The 18067-nt window shown below is 42.0% G+C and overlaps 1 protein-coding gene across 4 annotated transcripts in view; it reads left to right on the top strand.

The window, feature by feature from the left end:
- The window catches only part of LOC147135630 (mediator of RNA polymerase II transcription subunit 13-like), an 88586-nt gene that overhangs the window by 54132 nt on the left and 16387 nt on the right, over nt 1-18067 (top strand). For all 4 annotated transcript variants that reach the window (XM_086053231.1, XM_086053234.1, XM_086053233.1 and 1 more), the window contains 8 exons: nt 344-428; nt 4268-4351; nt 12151-12296; nt 13731-13928; nt 15405-15569; nt 16367-16523; nt 16599-16703; nt 16804-17451. In XM_086053231.1, the coding sequence (XP_085909357.1) occupies nt 344-428; nt 4268-4351; nt 12151-12296; nt 13731-13928; nt 15405-15569; nt 16367-16523; nt 16599-16703; nt 16804-17451 (1588 nt within the window). The remainder of the gene's footprint in view (nt 1-343; nt 429-4267; nt 4352-12150; nt 12297-13730; nt 13929-15404; nt 15570-16366; nt 16524-16598; nt 16704-16803; nt 17452-18067) is intronic.

The following is an 18067-nucleotide window of genomic DNA, read 5'->3' as shown; positions in this document are numbered from 1 at the left end:
ACAACTGCACTGGGCTTGACTGGCCTGTCGCTGCAGTCAACCTGACACTTGCCCCGCACACACACACACACACACACACACACAGTGACATTGCAGCGCACAGTTTCATCCCCGAGCGCGATTCCCGATATGATACGCAGATTTCCTCATCAGCACATGCGGCATGTGTTGACAGAGCACGCCATAAACCGGCGCGTGTTGTTTGTAATCCTCAAGCTGGCGTGTGCAGATGCTTCTCTGTCTCTGAAAACATCATCACTGTTGCCACCGAGAGGGATTATAAAGCGGCGGGGGTAATAATGCTGTATATTGAGATTTACAATTTGATGCTTTTCACTTTCAGTGGCTGAGGAGGGGCTCTGGGAGTGCGGACTGTCCTACGAGTGCAGGACCCTGCTGTTTAAGGCCGTCCACAACCTGCTGGAGAGGTAATGAGAAAGTGAAGGACAAAAACATACAACACTTGCACGTATGGGAAGATGTTGTTATCAGGCAAAAACCGAAGCACGGCGGAACCTGTTTGGAATTCAAAAACAATTCTCTCCGAGAAAATGGCGGAAATACGACGAGCCCCCGTTTATCATGGGGAGGCATTCCAGACCAACTCACGATTGCTGAAAATCTGCGATATAAAAACGACACCGTACAGATTTTTTTTCATTAGTTTTACAGTTTCAACACACTTTAAATACATTTAAATTTATTCAAAGACACTTGCTATCGTATTCCTTGGTGCCTTTTCTTCAAGAAATGGATATAACATCACCATGAGGGAACAAGAGGAAGACTCCCGCATATTTCTCCAAATAAGAGGCCTTGCGTGCTTGCTACGAGCTGTTTGTCACTCCCACTTGACTATATTCGCAGCAAATGAGAATATAATATGGTATATTTAAACACCAAAATGTTCAACCAAACCATTTAATTTCATCTAATGAAAGTCCAGCAGTGTAACGCTAACATTATGTGAAATGGCATGTATGGAAATTAGCGTAAATGTTACATGTTGTAACTTGTTTAAACGAAAAAAAAAAAAAAAAAAATTCTAATAATGATGCCGATTATTGGTTTGGCTCCATTAACAACCCCAACTTACACCCCAAAAAAAAGTTGTAAAAAAAAAATGAATAGGTGAAACCCTGTGTTCCAAATGACAAGTATGCGGGGCTCCAATTTTTTTTTCCCACACTCTAAAACTGCTTTTCATTGGACTATGATGACAGTCAGTTTTCCCCCCTTGTTTATTTAATTTACAACGTGCTAATTAAAGTACCATGTAAAGCTTTACCTTTCATGGGGCCCGGATCAACTTTGTCTCGTGAGTATGTAATGAAACAATGCAAATACATACCCGGGCTGAATGTAATTCTTGTCGGTCTCTCAGGTCAAATTTTGAAAGATATTTGAAGTGCGTCCCCAAACAAAAGTGCTAAACGAAATGATTAAAAAGTCACCGTAAGACAACTCCACTTGCCTTCTGGCATCCTCACCTCACTGAAATTAATAATCTGAGCACTGAATCATTTGCTCAAGTACCCAAAGCTCTCCGTTCTGAGCCAGAGCCATCTGTTAAATGAAGCAGCACATATTTGCTCTCTATTAAGTGAAGCATCAGCGATCATCATAGGGGGCAGGCGGAATTAACCTTCCTATTACCTTGAAGCTAACTTCTTTTATTGCTAGCGGTTTCGGCGCGAGAGGGATCACCTTCCCCTTCGCCACGAAATAAACTTTGTCGCCGGGGCGCTGATTTTCCTTCCGCTCCGCTCGAACGAGCATACATTTAAGTCAAGTGGGTCTTAATCAAACAATCAAAGCAATTAGGAACAATTTAATAATGCGCGCAAACTACAACCGAGCAACGATCAGGTCCATTAGAAAAGGCGGACTTGTAATTGTTTGACTAAATTAGCTGGCTGAAGCTCGAGGTTGTGTAATGCAAGGTATACACATCGCCATTTCTTGACATTTTAAAACACGCTGCATATATACACTGACGGTCGGGGCTAAATTTGACAATCAGCCGGTTTGTTATGGTCAAAGACAGCAAAGGCCAGATTATCAGATGTCTCAAAGAATTTTCCTGAGAGATTATCCCGTGTGCGGGCTGCCAATTTTAAAGGTTAGAATGGGTACACACTTACCGATAAGCGGACCTTACTTGTACATTTCCACCCGCAAAGTCCACCCAAAGACCCCATTATCACATGTCTGTAAAAGACGATCTTGAGCAATTATCCTATGGTGTGGGGTGTGTTAGAATTTTTTTGTTCAATATTCTTAAAAAAATCATACATGTTCAGCGTGGTACATGCATACCAACAATCGGACCAAATTTGAGCATTTTCCCTTCCCGATTATCGGATAAAATCATACATGTTCAGCGTGGTACATGCATACCAACAATCGGACCAAATTTGAGCATTTTCCCTTCCCGATTATCGGATGGGTCTAAAAGATTATCCCGAGTGATTATTGATAATCACTCCGATAACATGGTTGAATTTGTGCCCAAAGTCAAAGTCAACAAAGGTATTGATTATCAGATGTCTCTGCAAGATTGCCCTAAGTGATTATCCTGCTATGTGAGGTGTGTTCAATATTGACAAAACGCGAATATTGTCGAGGTTATACGTTTTATAAGCACTTAAATCTATTTTTAACACACCCCCTTTGATCAGAAAAATGCTCAAATTAGTTGCAGTTATCAATATGAGTGTACCACAATTTAGTAAGATGAATTATAACAAATTTGTTTGCTCACATGCTCCCCCACCCCCCACTGGATTGATGTTGAATTGATTTCTATCAAAGTAAAGACATGAAACATGGAAGCCAAGCCAACGAATGCACGAACGGACGAAATGTACGTAAAGTGGAAGCACCGGAGGCTGCGCAGATTTACGTTGCCAAGCGCAGTCTATAAAACAAGCGTGTAAATCTTTGACCCGGGTCAGAAGATCCAGTTTGGAATTCTCTGGCGCCGGCACACAGAGTGCAAGTCAAGACCGTGGAGAAGGTCACTGAGGGGAGGCGAAAAAAAAGGAGGAAAGAAAAAAATTGGGCGCATAGTAACTCAACTGTTTGATAGCATCAAAAGCATCTGACGCAAGGCGAGATTCTGGAAGCCCACTTTGGAAGGTTGCCTTTCTGTGCTGTGAAATTGTGGTTAAAGAAAGCATTTCCTTTTTGAATGAAATACCATTTGAATACATCTGATGAACCCGTTATACTGTCGGGGCACTTGCTGACTCTAACATGCCGTTCTGTCGGTTTTACTGTGCCACTCAAGTTTACCGGCTCCTTGTTTTGTGGAGGCGTACAATAGACACGTTTGCTCCTTCCCGTCTCTGATGTTTCTATTAGAGCCTGCTGTTGAGAAAGATTTAACTACTTGGTTGTTAAAAAAAAAAAAAAATCCTAGTTAGAACACTAAAAAGTATTTGAAAAAGTTAAACAGAACTAAACGAGCTCAAGTACTGCTAAACTTCAGTATGAAATTGTATAAAGTTTATGAAAGAAGCACTATATAGAGAAAAAAAACCCTTGAAAAAAAACAGTAAAGTGCATGATAAATTCATTTAAAAAATGTACATATGCATAGTATAATAAAGTAATATACTTTCGGGGGGAGGTAAAATCTTCCTCGTATTATTTTCACAAGGCTCATTGATCCATATACTGTATGTACAATGTGTGCGTATTTATATATTTATATGTACCGTATATACGTATGCAGGGCTCTCTAAGAGGAAGCATTAAATGTTTCTGCTTCTGAATCATCTATCATCAATAGCAGTCATTCGGGATCGAGCCCTGCGTGTAATTACCTGAATTATTCGTTTGAACCACCACCGAATTTGACCTGATAACACTTTCACAACATTTTAAACTCATCTTCCAACACTCCCACTAAAAAAAAAAAAAAACTGATCTTGAAAAATGAATAATTTACCAGCATATGCACATGTACTCGCACGTGAATACTGTATCAACCCAGGCTAAACTTAACCCCTCCTCGCTCTCGGCCGAGATGTTTTCTTTTTGACATATTTCCTCGGAAACAATGACTGTACTACTTTCCGGTTTAGCCAACGCGTGTCATTTTAAAGCGTTTCGGAAAGACCACCAAAAAAAATGCGACAATGCAGTGGATTAATCCATCTATTGAGGCAGTCTTTAGTCTCGTGAAAGGTGCTATACAAAGCTAGTCATAATGATAATTGCAATCATCCTTACATTCTGTCTGTTCTTCTCACTGCTGCAGATGTCTAATGGACAAAGGCTTCGTGCGAGTCGGCAAGTGGTTCTTCAAGCCGCACCAAGTGCAGGAAAAGTCTCTGGGCAGCAGGTGAGCGGCGTTCACTCAACTGTGTGTTTTACCCGCTCGCGCTTACAGTATGTTGTCAAACGGCATTTTAAGAGAGTGTCACAGCTCGCGGGAACAGCCTTCACGTCCTTTGTCCCGCGCCGTCGTCCTCGGGGCAACAGCAACCTGCCCCCCAGCGCGAGGTGATTCAAAGGTAGAGGGGTTAATTTTAGCTAGAGCGGATGTGTGCGGATGCGTGTGTATGTGTGTGTGTTTAAGTCTTTGTGGACTCTGGCGACGGCTGTCTTGGCCCTCTTCTCACAGTTTACAACAATCGGTATTTGCTTCCCCCACTGGGCAGGTGCAAGTGAAAGCACGCGGGGATGTCAAATTTACGGCCGAAGCTAAAGTAGGGAGGAGTGATTGGTTTGGTATGTTTGCTAGTTGTAATAATTGCTGTTTTAACTCGTAAAAAAAAAATCGTATGCTGGATGTATCCTGAGATGAAACATTTTATTTTTGCATATCATACACACGGGGGTGTAAAATTCATTGTGGTCGCGGGCCACATCGTTGTTATGGTTTCCTACGACTGTGAACCCAAATAAATATATGATGGCCTTATATTACATATAGTATACACAACAAATTGAGGAAGAACTACTTTTGAATTTGGAGGCCAGTAAAAAAAAAATGTTTGGTCAATCATTATTACTTGAGCAGGACATTTCGTCCCAGGGAGGACGGACGGAGGATGAGAAGTCTTTTGAAAAGAACGGACTAAGCGAGGGCGGAACTGGGTTTTCGTCCGTTCCTCTATTCGTCAATGAAATAAACATTTTTATTCCGATCAGGCGTTTTATCCAAATAATTACATTACGCCAAACATGAAGAAGTTTTGCACTTCATACACTACACTCTGTACGTGGCACATAAGCACATCACTAACACACCAGTGGCATTTACCTCAATATGACCAAGGTCACGTCAGTGCCATTGTCGACCCTCAGTGTTGCAACATTGCTGTAGGTGTCCCAATAGTTTTTCTCTATTGTTTATTTCTAAAGAATCAGTGGGCGTGTATCAATATCTGATTTGAATTCTCTGTGTGTCTGTGTTGTCATGTGGCATGCGCCCCTGCGACCCCCCATCCCCCCCCCCACCCCAAACAAACACACACCCTCCCGTCCTCGCCTCATGCTGAGCCACTGTTGCCTCTTTGAATTATTGAGCATCCTGCAAAGAGGGAGAAGGCGCAATATCGCTGCAGTTTTCAATTGTGCAAAAACAAACGGGGTTTTGCCAATGACACTTCTTTTTAAAGCCATTCTGCTTGCTTGCAGTTCTCTTGCAGGCGGTCCAAATGTAACCCACGTGTACATCCTTCTTTTCCACAATAGCATTGCAGCAGCCTGAGGAATCACCCCCACCCCTCCCCCGCCCCCCACCTGCTCACGCCACGAGGGAGCATTGCTCAGTTGATGTCATGTGACCTCCTGCCTCAGCTGTAACCAGCTCCTTTGTCTCCCCTGCACCTTCACTCCGTCCGTGCCTTTTATCCCCAACAGAGGGCGTCTATAACAGCGCGCGCCATCATCGTGGCCCAAGCCGCCCGCCCTACCCCCCCGCAGCCCCCCTTCCGCCTTTGTCAAGCTTCCCCGGTGTTTATCTCGCGCGTGTCCCTGGGGCCATAGTGGCGGAGAAGAGTGGCGCATCCAGGAGAGAATTCCAAAACCTCCTCCCTCTGCTCTCTTTGTGTCGGAATGAGGAGGAAGCTCTCTGGGTTGGTAGCGAATTGCATCAGACGCTTAAAAGGAGGGGTGTGTGGGTGGGTGTGGTGGTGGTGGGGGGGGGGGGGGGTACTGGGAGGAAGAGGGATGAGAGGGAGGGGGGGGCTGGAGTTATGGTCATAAATTAATCATTACTACAGACGGCTGAATTGATGCATTACAGTCTGTCCCTCTCATTAGTTCAGTCAGTTGTATGCATGCCAACTACAATACAATGTAAATTTATTGGGATTCTCATTTGAATTCATGGCCATATACAGTACAGCATATTCTATTCATATTTTAAAGCAGAAAAAAAAAAAAAATCCTCCCCTGACTGACCATGCTGGCGAAAGATGTATTATCTCCTTAACAATACTTCATACTAAATACATAGCGCACAGATGCTCTGCTCTCCTCGGGTGACATTGAGCTATTAGCCGTCGTCTTGGCAACAGACATTTGGTGCCCGGCCATATCCCAAGGTCACGGAATATCGAAGCAGAAGGGAAACATTTTGGTGCTATTATACGTTGCATTTGTTATTATTTTAAAAGTGTGTTCTATTGTGCAACTAGGGGTGTTTATCGCGTGTGCAATTTGATGAATTTTCCGCAACATTTTTGGGGCAGTCGGGTGACTTAGTCCTCCCAAAGTGAGAAACGATTAACCAAATTAAACTTTCAAACTGTGCATAATGTAACTGTAGCTTTATTTTGTTGTATGATCATTGAAGCTACCAAATGAAAAAGAATAGTCTCTTCTTTCACTAGGGAAAAAAAAGGTAGATTCTACGTTTTTCCATTCCACATTCCATTTCCACATTTAAATGGTTAAAAAAAAAAGGCTGGTGAAAGCATCGGAGCATAACAGAAAAATGAAAATCATCAATTTAAACTAGGGCAGTCAAAGTTAAAGCGTTAACTTTGGAGTTGAATTTAAATTTTATAAAGCGTTATAAAAATGAACTCTGCAAACTCAGTTTTATTTACTTCGTGTGGCAGCTGATTTCTGCTCACTTTGCAGCCAAACTTTTTAAAAGAATCATATTCAAGGATCACAGAAAGGGGGCGGTTGAATTACATTCACGATGTTTGCTAACCCAACGAAGATGACAATTTAAAAAAAATCTCCCTGCAGTGGTTGTGAAGATGCGAGGATTCCACCAGACAATGACGATATACAGTATGCTGACAAGTGTCATTAAAGACGTCAAGGCATTAGGACAATCCTTGCTAATGGTAAACAGTGAGCAATTAATTGGACTATAAATGTGGTTTCTCATGCAAATGTGCATCCATTCATCACTAGAGATGTACGTGCACTGACAGAATTAGCAATTAAAGTTGTCGTTGAGAGCCCATCGTTTGCGTCGCGGCCAATTTATTTTGAAGCGTTCTCGTTAAATACGCGCTTTATTGACGCACTACAAACATGTTGTACTACACGTGTACCGGGCCTCCCTGGAGAGGTGGAACACAAACAACACCACATTCCGCAGATGTCTGGTATCATTCTAACATTAGCAGGTAAACCCCAGCCAGAGGCTGAAATTAAACCGAGGATCAATGGAGGCGATGGCGACGCATCAGAGTAGCAAATGATTTTCACTTTAATTAGCACGGAAGATAGAAAAGTTCAAAAAAAAGTTGCTTTGCTCTTTTTAACCACAGTGGCAACTCAGTCTTGGCGCCAGTTTGTGTTGCCTGGCATCTTATCACAACTACTAAGAGTGTTAAGAAGATTTTTTATTTTTTTATTTTTTTTATGCTGCTGTATGGTGGCAGTGAACCCAATTCAATTCAACTCACAATAAGTAACAGTATTGAACAATTGATCCAAAAAGAGGCTTCAAACTATTTAAATGCCACTCCCAGTTGAAGTTAATGTCACACTAAACATAAAGTATTAGACATTGTGTATTTAAAACGATTCATGAAAAAGTCCGCCAAGCTTAATGCTTAATGCAAAACGCCATGCTAACAGTTAGCATCGATAGTAGCGGTTTTAGGAGCAATGAATCTTTGAGCATAAATCACCGGAGTAGATACTATTCGACAGAAAATTAATAATATTGCAGAATCTTACTAAGTAACTTACAGTAGTAGTAGAAGAAAACATAATATATTCTTTGTTTGTATTTGCAGTAGTGTACAGTGAAAATTTGGACCAAAAAAATACAAATAAATTCAGTCGGCACAGCTACACTTCCTATGTAAGTTCCAACACTATACAGATGCATAAGCAGAGTATGCATCTGTCGCACCGTTGGCTTTCAGAAACAGATGCTCGCTACGTCTTGTTATTGTGCTATTGGTATTATATTCCGTCCTCTTTAGTCTGACAATACTTTGACACGTAAAGAGCTCCGTTTTTCCTCATTGGCCTCAGCAAGTGATGTTGCAATACGCGTGTAAGTGTCACTTGAACTGCGCTCACAACGGGACGCGAGCTTATCTGCATATTTATAGCATAGTTAGGAGGTCTCTTCATGCCCACATGCAATTAATCATATGTATGTGCACAGCGGCCACTTTATTAGGTACACCTGCTAACGATGAGATCCGATGCTAGAACTGAAACAAGATACAATAGACAGACAGTCGGTCATAATGATAGATAGGTACAAAGTGGTATTAAGACGACGCTGAATAAACAAAAAATACACTATGAGGTTAAAATTGTAATTTTATGAGAATAAAGTCACATATTTTTGAGAATTTTTTTGGGGGGGGAATAACGTTTTTTGGGAGATTACAGTTGAAGAATAAAATGATGTGTTTATTTTAAGAAAATTATTAAAGTTGTAAATCTTACAAGAGTAAAGTTGTATATTTTTGAGAGTAATATTTTGGAGGACAACTAAGATGCTAAAGTTTGATATGTTTGAGAATAAAGCCTCATCTCACAGGAATAAAGTTGCATATTTTTGAAAAAAAAAAAAAAAAAAGTAATGTCTCCAAGAAAATAAGTTATATGTATATTTTTTAAAGTTGCTTATTTTTGAGGAAAAAATTGAATATTTTCCTTATTAAAGTTAAAAATCTTGGGAGAATAATTTGCATATTATGAAGATAAATGTTGAGAGAATTTACCTTTTTTTTATTATTATTTTTTTAGATTAAAATCACTTTCCAGGATGCAGCGTCGTTTTACGCCACTACAACAATAATAATAAACATATTGAGTTCAATGACAGCATCTCAAATAAAAGCACTGTTACGTTTTGATCGGGATTCTGCTTGTCACAGCTTGAATCCTGTTAGCGTAAACATAGACGCACTTGCTAAAACTCCAATTTCATTGATATGTGTGCGGCAATTGCAGCAAAGTGTGTGTGTGTGTCGCTGAATTATTCACTCGCAGCACTTTCTCTCAGGCTGGCTTTGCTCTCACTCTATATTTCAAACTGTATGTTTTTTTTTTTTTTTTTGCCTGTGCCTGCCTCACAGCTTTACGCTTCATCTCGTGCATTTGCTTAATTTTTCAACCACCAGGGATTCTTCTTTCTCTCTCTTTTTTTTTACATGTTATAAAATGAATACCTTATTCCCGTCGTTTCCTATCACCCTCTCTCCAGCTTTGTCGATCACTCTCCATTTGAGTACCATCCGCACATCATGTTTACTACTGTTTACACACACACACACACACACACACTCCTACACGCACACACGTGCACACTGGGTCCCAGAGGACGCAAGAAGTGCTGTGTGTCCACATACTCACACTCGCTTACGGTGCAGGAAAATGCCCTTTGCTAAAGGACGTGTACCTTTGTGTGGATGTGTGGCTCACAGGTTACGTATGTGGCTATGGTATGTAATTGTTATAGTTAGGAAATACACACATCAAACGGCTATGAAAAGGACATCTTTACACTTTAAAGAATATAACATGAATTTTGTGCATCAACTGCTAACTCATATTAGCCGTTGCTAGTCAGGACTCCCAAATATGTCAATGAGTGAACTGGTCACAGCAAGGTCGAGGTCATTTCTTTGTTTTTGTTGTACACGTGAAGAGATTTGGGGTGATTGCTAATTAATAGATGAATATCACGCAAAAGTTCCGAATTCCAGCTTTTTTATCATGGTATTTAACATTGAGAGTTAATAAGTCCTGAGCACCTTTTTGTTGAAGCCGCCCACTTTTCAAGTGAGCAAACGGAGTGGAACACACATTATTAAATTAACTTAAAGTTAGTCACATTTATCCTTTGGTGGCATAACCCTACCTTGCAAAAACTGCATCAAGCCTGCGACCCCTCGACTTCACCAGACTGTTGCTTTCTTCATTTGAAATGCTTTTCCAGGCCTTTACTGCAGCCTCTTGCAGTTCTTGTTTTTGTCTAGGTTTTTTTTCCCATCAGAAAAATACATACTATTGATGGAAATACGCACTATTGATGTTTTGTTTTTAATGGTCGGTTTCAGTAAATCTGTTCCCGTTCACACCAAATGCAAACTTATTTTTCATTTTGTTCCCTTACTATTGTTAAGTAGTTGGCATAGCAATTATGCACTTACTGGAAGTTGACTCGCGCTTACAACGGTGGCTATGTGGATCACAATGAAAACAAGTTTGACGCCAGCGATGTAGCTCATCTTTAACTACGTCTTTGTTATTGCCGTGCCAACAGTGTCGGAGAGCTAACGTCATAATTATCGTGCATTACATTTTGGCTGAGTGATTAGTTTTACGCCCGGCGATGACAGCATAATGCGCGATCCGTATCCAAAAGAAAATGAAAGAGTTTGACTGACGTTGCCAAAGGATTTATTTAAAAATGGATGCTCTTTTTATTACTTTGCTTCACTAACAGGTGTTCTCTAATTGTATAACATGTCACTTGAATATATGAACACACTACAAAATCATAATTCAGACTACTTTCAGTTGAGAGGTGGGACACGTTATACACAACAGTATATCATCGCTGTCCTGTGAAAAACACTTTTGTCCATTTTTTTCAATTTTCTTATTTTTACATGAATGGTGTAGACATCCCATTAACATGAAAATTAAAAAAAAAAAAAATCCAAAATTGAACATAAGTGTCTTTCACAGGACAGCGACGAAATGCAATACTGTTCGAAAGTCGGTGGTCCTTAAAAGTATCCTTATTTTTTAAATAAAAAAAGATATGTTGTACATGATATTAGATGAATCAAAAATACATTTTAGACATTTTTCATGTGGTTATACTTGGCTCAATAGAGGCTGGGAAACATTGCTCTATGCTTTTGTTTCTCTGCCCCAGACATTCATCTCCGGTCTGGGCCTCCCTTCCCTCTGAGTGCACTCAGCGCCATCTGGAGGCCATTTTAGGACAGTATTTAACGACTCATCCTTCAGCTCAGCCCATTAAAGCCAGAACTTGCTTTTTTTTTTCTTTTTTTTTTTTATTGAATTTGATGACCCATTACTGCTCCAATGGAGGTCCAGTGCCTTGGGGGCAAAGGAGATATTGCATGGGCAGCGGGGTAATCACGAGGAGATCGCCCTACCTGCTGACTTTATTGTCATCTTGATGTATATAACCAAGGTTATAAGGAGCTTTATAGATTAAAAATATACATCACAGAAGCCTCGGTGGCGGTTAATGGCGCGCAGATCGCCCGTTGCTATGTAGATTGCAATGAGACCCAAATTATTACCCGTCTGTGATTAAAAATAAATAAGTATACATGATGGACGGTCTGAGGTGGTGTAATAAAGCGATAAACATGCAGCATGAACAATCAGTCATTAAGCAAATGAGGATTTATACCTGCAATAAGAAGGCCGTAGGAGGACGATGATGGATGTGTGTGGCAAAGGCTGGACGGCCCACAAGCGCTTTACGTGCTGTCGCAATTTCTGTTTGAGCAGGTAAAGCGGTCACACAGAGTCACGGCGTTTACTGGCTTTGTTCGGGTGTTGATTAATTAATCAGGTAGTGAGTTGATGAATTAGTCCTCAATTAGTCAACCGTATTTTTTTTATTTTTTTTTAAAGATTTAAGAAAGCTAATTTGGCTGGCCTTGGCTCTCCTGATGGAAACCTGTGTGCTCTTCTGTCCCCCCCCAGTGAGCACCTATCGTGTTCCTTCTCTTTCTTCCTGCACGGGGAGAGCAACGTGTGCACCAGTGTGGAGATCGCCCAGCACCAGCCCGCGTACCACGTCACAGAACAGCACATCCGCCTCGCACACACCTCCGTCGCACCAATACAAGGTAACGCGCAGGATACAGTCCTAGACACTAGTCACAATAAGTTAGGTATATTCAGTTTTCGGGTGAAATTTTCACATGAACCTAAAATGGACTACAACCTTTACAGGTGATCTTATTATTTTAATCCCGAACTGCTCAATGTTGTTTTTGCACAATTTGCTGTTCTCTAACAAGGACTTGGATGGCAAAATTGACAAGTTGTTAATTCCTGAGAATTTTCAATGACATCCACTTCTAACCTCCAGTGTTGTTCTATCGCTCTTGGAATGTGCTGATCACACTCTCTGACTCTCACTGTCACTCATTTTAATAATAATGATCCCAAATGGCCCACCCCTAAGGGGCTAAAAAGGTCTTAAAAGTCTTAAAATTCAGCTTTCTTGAACGCAGATAATTTATCTTAGAAAGGCATTTGAATTATATTAAAGGAAATGATCAGAGACAAGTGGACACACATTTTTAATCAAGTAATCAATCAGGAGTTGAAAAACACTAAAAAGTTTCATTTTGTTCGTACTACCTGCTGGTATAACTGTTGGTCATCTGTCCCAATACTTTTGTTTATACAGTAAGGGGTTGCACGGATCCTTAAACATTTAACAACCCAAACATTTTTTTTTCAAGAATATGTTCTATGCAAGCTCACTAGTTGAAACAAGGCATTCTGATAAATATTGCGTTTGTGGAACGAGTGTTAATCCATCCGTTTTTAGCCATCTCTGGGGGCGGCCATTTTGTCACTTCTGTCGACTGAAAATGATATCACAACTGCTCAGGGCTCAGGTAGCGACCGATCACGGCTGACCTTTTTTCTGAAGCTGATTGGTCGTTACCTGAGCCTTGGGCAGTTGTGATGTCATTTTCAGTCGACAGAGGTGACAAAATGGCTGCCCCCTGAGATGGCTAAAAAGGGGTGGATTTTGCTACTTAACTCATATTCCACAAACCCAATATTAATCAGAATGAATTGTTTCAACTAGTGGGCCTGCTGGGAACATATTCTTGGAAAAAAAAATGTGTTTGGGTTCATTTTCCCCTTTAAACAGTTTCAGTTTCAATACCGTATTTTCTTTGAAAATCCTTCTTCATGTAGATTTAAAAAAAAGTGGAAATGCCATAAAAAGAAAGAATATTGCAATAATGAGCCCATATGGACCAATCCTTACTGGTCATATTCCATGAATGAGATTGGATTTGCCAATTCTTAAAAGTCTTATATTGGACTCACTTAAACCTTATAATATATCTTTCATTTACTCATTTAATATTATGTTGTATTAAAACATCCTGAATTGCATCCTTTTAAGACTTTGTAATTGCATCCAAAGTCCGATAAGACAGAAAAATCAATTCATCTACGATAAGGCTGCATAACACCAGTACCTGTCACTTCATTGGTCTAACTGCAAGCGTTTGATCTGCCATGTTTTTCAGTAATCCTGAGCCCATACGGTCTGAGCGGTACTCTGACAGGTCAGGCATACAAAATGAGTGACCCGGCAGCACGCAAGCTGATGGAGGAGTGGAGCTACTTCTACCCGATGGTACTGCGGCGGAAGGCGGGAGGAGGCGAGGAGATCGACGAGCCGGCCGATGATCGCAACGCTCACGTGGCGCTGGAGGTGGTCGTCGGTATGCCGCAACTTCCCCGGTGTTGCTTCACAAGCCACTGCCGCACATTAATGCTGGACTCCCCCTGAAATCACTTTGGACCACAGTGACTTTGTTCTGCTCAAGCAAACACGGGCGAACGGCATCCCATAAATTAGCCGCCGATTCTCTTCCTCCTCTCTCGCTTTCCTTTGAGGTATTTGCCGATGCTCTTGAAAAGCACCTTCACAGCCTTTTAGCCGGCTGGAAAAAAAAAGAAAAAAAAAATCAAATGATGCGGAAGGAAAGGAGGATGAATGAGATGACAGGAAGTTCAAATTGGGCCGATGAAGCCAAAGTTCCCGGGATTTTGGTCTGCTCCCTCAGGGCGGCTTTGGCATCGTTACAATCAAAAAAATGCATAACAGCCACTTCTTAATGTGAAAGTCTTTCTCTTCTATCCCGTTCCATTTGAGCAACAATTTGTATATTTTTTGGACACTCATGGAAACAAGGCACATACAAAACAGCCTTACCCAATATGGCGATTTTTATATGGCGGCCCCTCAGTTGGCGATCTACATACACTTACGAAACACATTTGCATTGTTTTTACATTGTCTTTAATTCGGAACGTGTTCCAAAATTTCTAATACAAAAATCACGTTATTTCAAATGTTATTGAAAAACCTAATAGATACATAATGTCTACTATGCACGTATAATATCCTAAGTATTTTTTTTCTGATATGATGATTAGATTAGATAACATTCCACTGAAATGCTAATTGGCAGATGCGTAAACTGCAGTTTAATATGGCATCTGTGAAGACTAAGTTAGGGAGTATTAATAATTCAAATAATGGTGATGATAATAGAAATAATAACAATACAATTAAGTACTTTAAGGTTTATGTACTCTCCATTTCACGGGGAGGCCATTTTGCCAATTCGATCAATCATGGCTCACCTGTTTACTGACGCTCTCCTCTAGCTCGTTTTCTGAAGCTGAGCCATGATTGGTCGTTATCTGAGCCCTGAGCAACTGTGATGTCATTTTCAGTCGACAGATTTGACAAAATGGCCACCCCCTGAGATGGACAAAAACGGATGGATTTTACTGCTTAACTCATTATCCACAAACGCAATTAATCAGAATGCCATGTTTCGACTTAAGTGCATACTGTAGAACGCATTCTCGTAAAGAAAATGTGGGGGTTGACTTTCGCTTTAACATTGATTGAACTTTTAAACATCTTTTAGTCAATTTTAACTAGAACAGAAACATCTTGGGTTAAAAAGATGATATATAAAGGGAATAGAATTAGTTCATTAAAAGCAGGTAAAACGTTCGCTGGTTAGCTGTAAACCCAACAAATAATAAAAGCGTTGATCAAGATGTTGTAGACACCCATTCAGTAGGTTCTAAAAATGGGAATAAACAAGGCCCATACATGTCAGTGAAAGGCAAGGGATGTGAAGCCGCAGCCTCATTATGTCCTTTTTTGGTCTCTTCAGGTGGAGTACGGATGACCTACCCAGCTGCTTTTGTGCTGATTGCCCAGGGCCAGCTGCCGGTGGAGCCACCTCCACCTGCTCCTGCAGCTCAGGCCCTCGCCAGAGAGCAGAACCACTGCAGCGTGCCGCTCACGCCGCCAACATCGCCGGAGCAGCCCTGCTCCGGTAACGACTACGCACAAATGCCATTGCACCATGTACACGGCCAGGTGTTGCGTTCCCAAGAGACCGGACGCTTTCGACTGCTTACTTGATCAAAATAGGCTTGTTACTTTTCTCAACCTCCGCAGATGACGGCATCACATAAAAAAGATGTAAAGAGATATAGATTGGTTGAGATCTATAGTTTCTATAGGGCGGAAAAAACAGGCCGACAGTGGCATGGCGGTACATAACCCAGTGAGCATTCAAGTTAAGGCCAACAGATTCGATTAAGCAAGATATTTCCTATCCATGGCCTTATTTAAGAGAATAGTTTGATTTTGTTGGCTGAATGTGCTGTGGTTTGTGCCAGCCTAAAAAAAAACACAATCTCCTAGCTTTCAAAAATTCTCTGAAATCTGAAAAAAAACACATAAAAGTAAAGGGTATTTGTATCATTATCATAACACCGCAATGTTAGCAAAGTTATGAGAGTACACTGTTTTGATAGCATAAAAATGAACGCTAGCTAGCTCTAGCTAACAACATGTCACAAACCGTTTTTTCTCTCTTTGCTTCTTTTCAGTACGAACACTTTGTAAATGAATGAAAGAGGAAACGGTGTGCAGAATTAACAGTAAAAAGTCATGTTTACTTTTTACTATTTCACAGTCGGGACTTTTTTACTTTTACTTACTTTGTAAGTACAGGAGTTGAATCAGTACTTCCCACTTTTATATGTAGTGTGATTATTTTTGCCACCTCTGAAGTTTAGTAAGACACCGAATGATAAACTGAATAGATACGTTTTATATTTCCAGCGGACAGCGGATTCGTGACCTCGGCCTCGAGTGTCCCAACGCCAGACAGCAGTCTGGGGGTCACCAGCCTTAGCCCAAAGCATTCTGGGAAGAAGCTGACTTGTCAGGTGGTCCATCAGGCCTGGAGGGAGTGCTACCTCAGCCAGTCTCAGCACATGTGAGTGACGTCAGCCCACTGTGGTCCCCCGCTGTGGAGGACGGACTTGAATGGGCAAATGTTTGTTCTTGGCAGACTAAAGCAGCCGGCTGACGTGACGCCTAAGAAGGAAGTGCCAAACGGAGTCACCGCGTGGGATTTCAATGACGTCGGAGCACGAGCGCCGTGCAGCTGCTCGAGGTACCAGCGAGCCGCTCTCTCAAAGCTCTTCGTTGACGGCATGACAATAACTTTGTTTTTCTAAAAAAAATATCATGCCGTTGTCCTGTTTCAATTTCAGGCTGAAGCAGCAGAAGTTGACAACCACCGCAAGCATCTCGAACCCCCAGAATGGTGCCAACCCGTCCTCTGGCTCGTCATTATACGCGTCTTCCATCCCCAAACACAAGACCAGCGACAAGACGGAAAAGGCTGACAAACAGTCCAAGAGACCGGCCATGATTCCCTTTCACCACCGTGTATCTGTCACCCAGGACACCTCTCTGGAGCAGGACTCACCTGGGGGGGCCCAGCTCAGTGGTCTGGTAGCACTGGAGCCACCTATGGAGCCTCTGGCCACTCTGGCGAGCTGCAAGTATCCCAAACCGCTCTCCAACGGCAGGAAGGCTCCGGAGTCACTTCTCTTGTCGCCAATGTCTCCGCTCCCTCCCACGCTTAGCCCACACCCTCGGGTGCAGGACCCAGAGGTGCTAGAAGAGCCGCTGGACATGCACGCATGTCAGGAGGCAGCGGCGGCCATGGGGCTGATGACCAGCGAGACGTGTGTGTACACGGCCTTGTTGAAGCAGAGGGAGAACGAGGCCGGCTGGTGGAGAGGCTTCCGGACTCCCAGGACTGATAAAATGGATTTCCGACCTCCAGAAGTCTCGGCTGATAAACTCGAAGAGGGGAAGACGGAGGCGGTCCCTGAGGGAGTTGCGCTAAAGAGGTAGGAGGAGATATCATGCTCTTGGTGTGAGATAGCAGGAGGTGATAGCAGATCATGAACAACAAGGGAGGAGATCGCAGGAGGTCAACAAACACTGATTTGGCAATTTGGCATACATTTTTTGCCCACTTCACAACAGATCTGCGATCCCCCCGGGCATTTATATGTCAACCGCCTGTAGTTTCTTATTACCGTAATATGCTTCAAACTCCTGCATGGATTCCAGCAAATCAGTTTCTGCTCCCACCACGTCAAGGACTGTGCACCTCTGGTGCGGCTATTTTAAAGTGGGTGAAAAGAGCCGCTTCGATTGGTGCGAACCAAGTGGGCCGTGCTCACTCACACAACGGCGGAGACCACTCATATTTAACTGTGCCAAACTACATGTTTTGGTGAAAATACCAAAACTTGGTCTAGCCCACCCCTGCACAGATTTACGCCCCTGGACTCGCACAAAAATAGAGACCTCGGTGATCATGTAAATGTGAGCGAGGCTGTTCTGCGATGTGGAAACCGAGATTTTCATGGCAGTGATCGAGATGCTGCTTATCTTATTTGAAGCCAGTGTGCTATTTAAGCGCTTTTGAGTTGTTATTTGAAGGTCAAATAAAATCAT

This window comes from Filicampus tigris, chromosome 15 (assembly GCF_054856515.1).
Source record: "Filicampus tigris isolate MCC_2025a chromosome 15, RoL_Ftig_1.0, whole genome shotgun sequence".
Classification (NCBI taxonomy): domain Eukaryota; kingdom Metazoa; phylum Chordata; class Actinopteri; order Syngnathiformes; family Syngnathidae; genus Filicampus; species Filicampus tigris.
The sequence above is the reverse complement of the archived record's forward strand: the minus strand, read 5'-3'. Positions and strand labels throughout refer to the sequence as shown.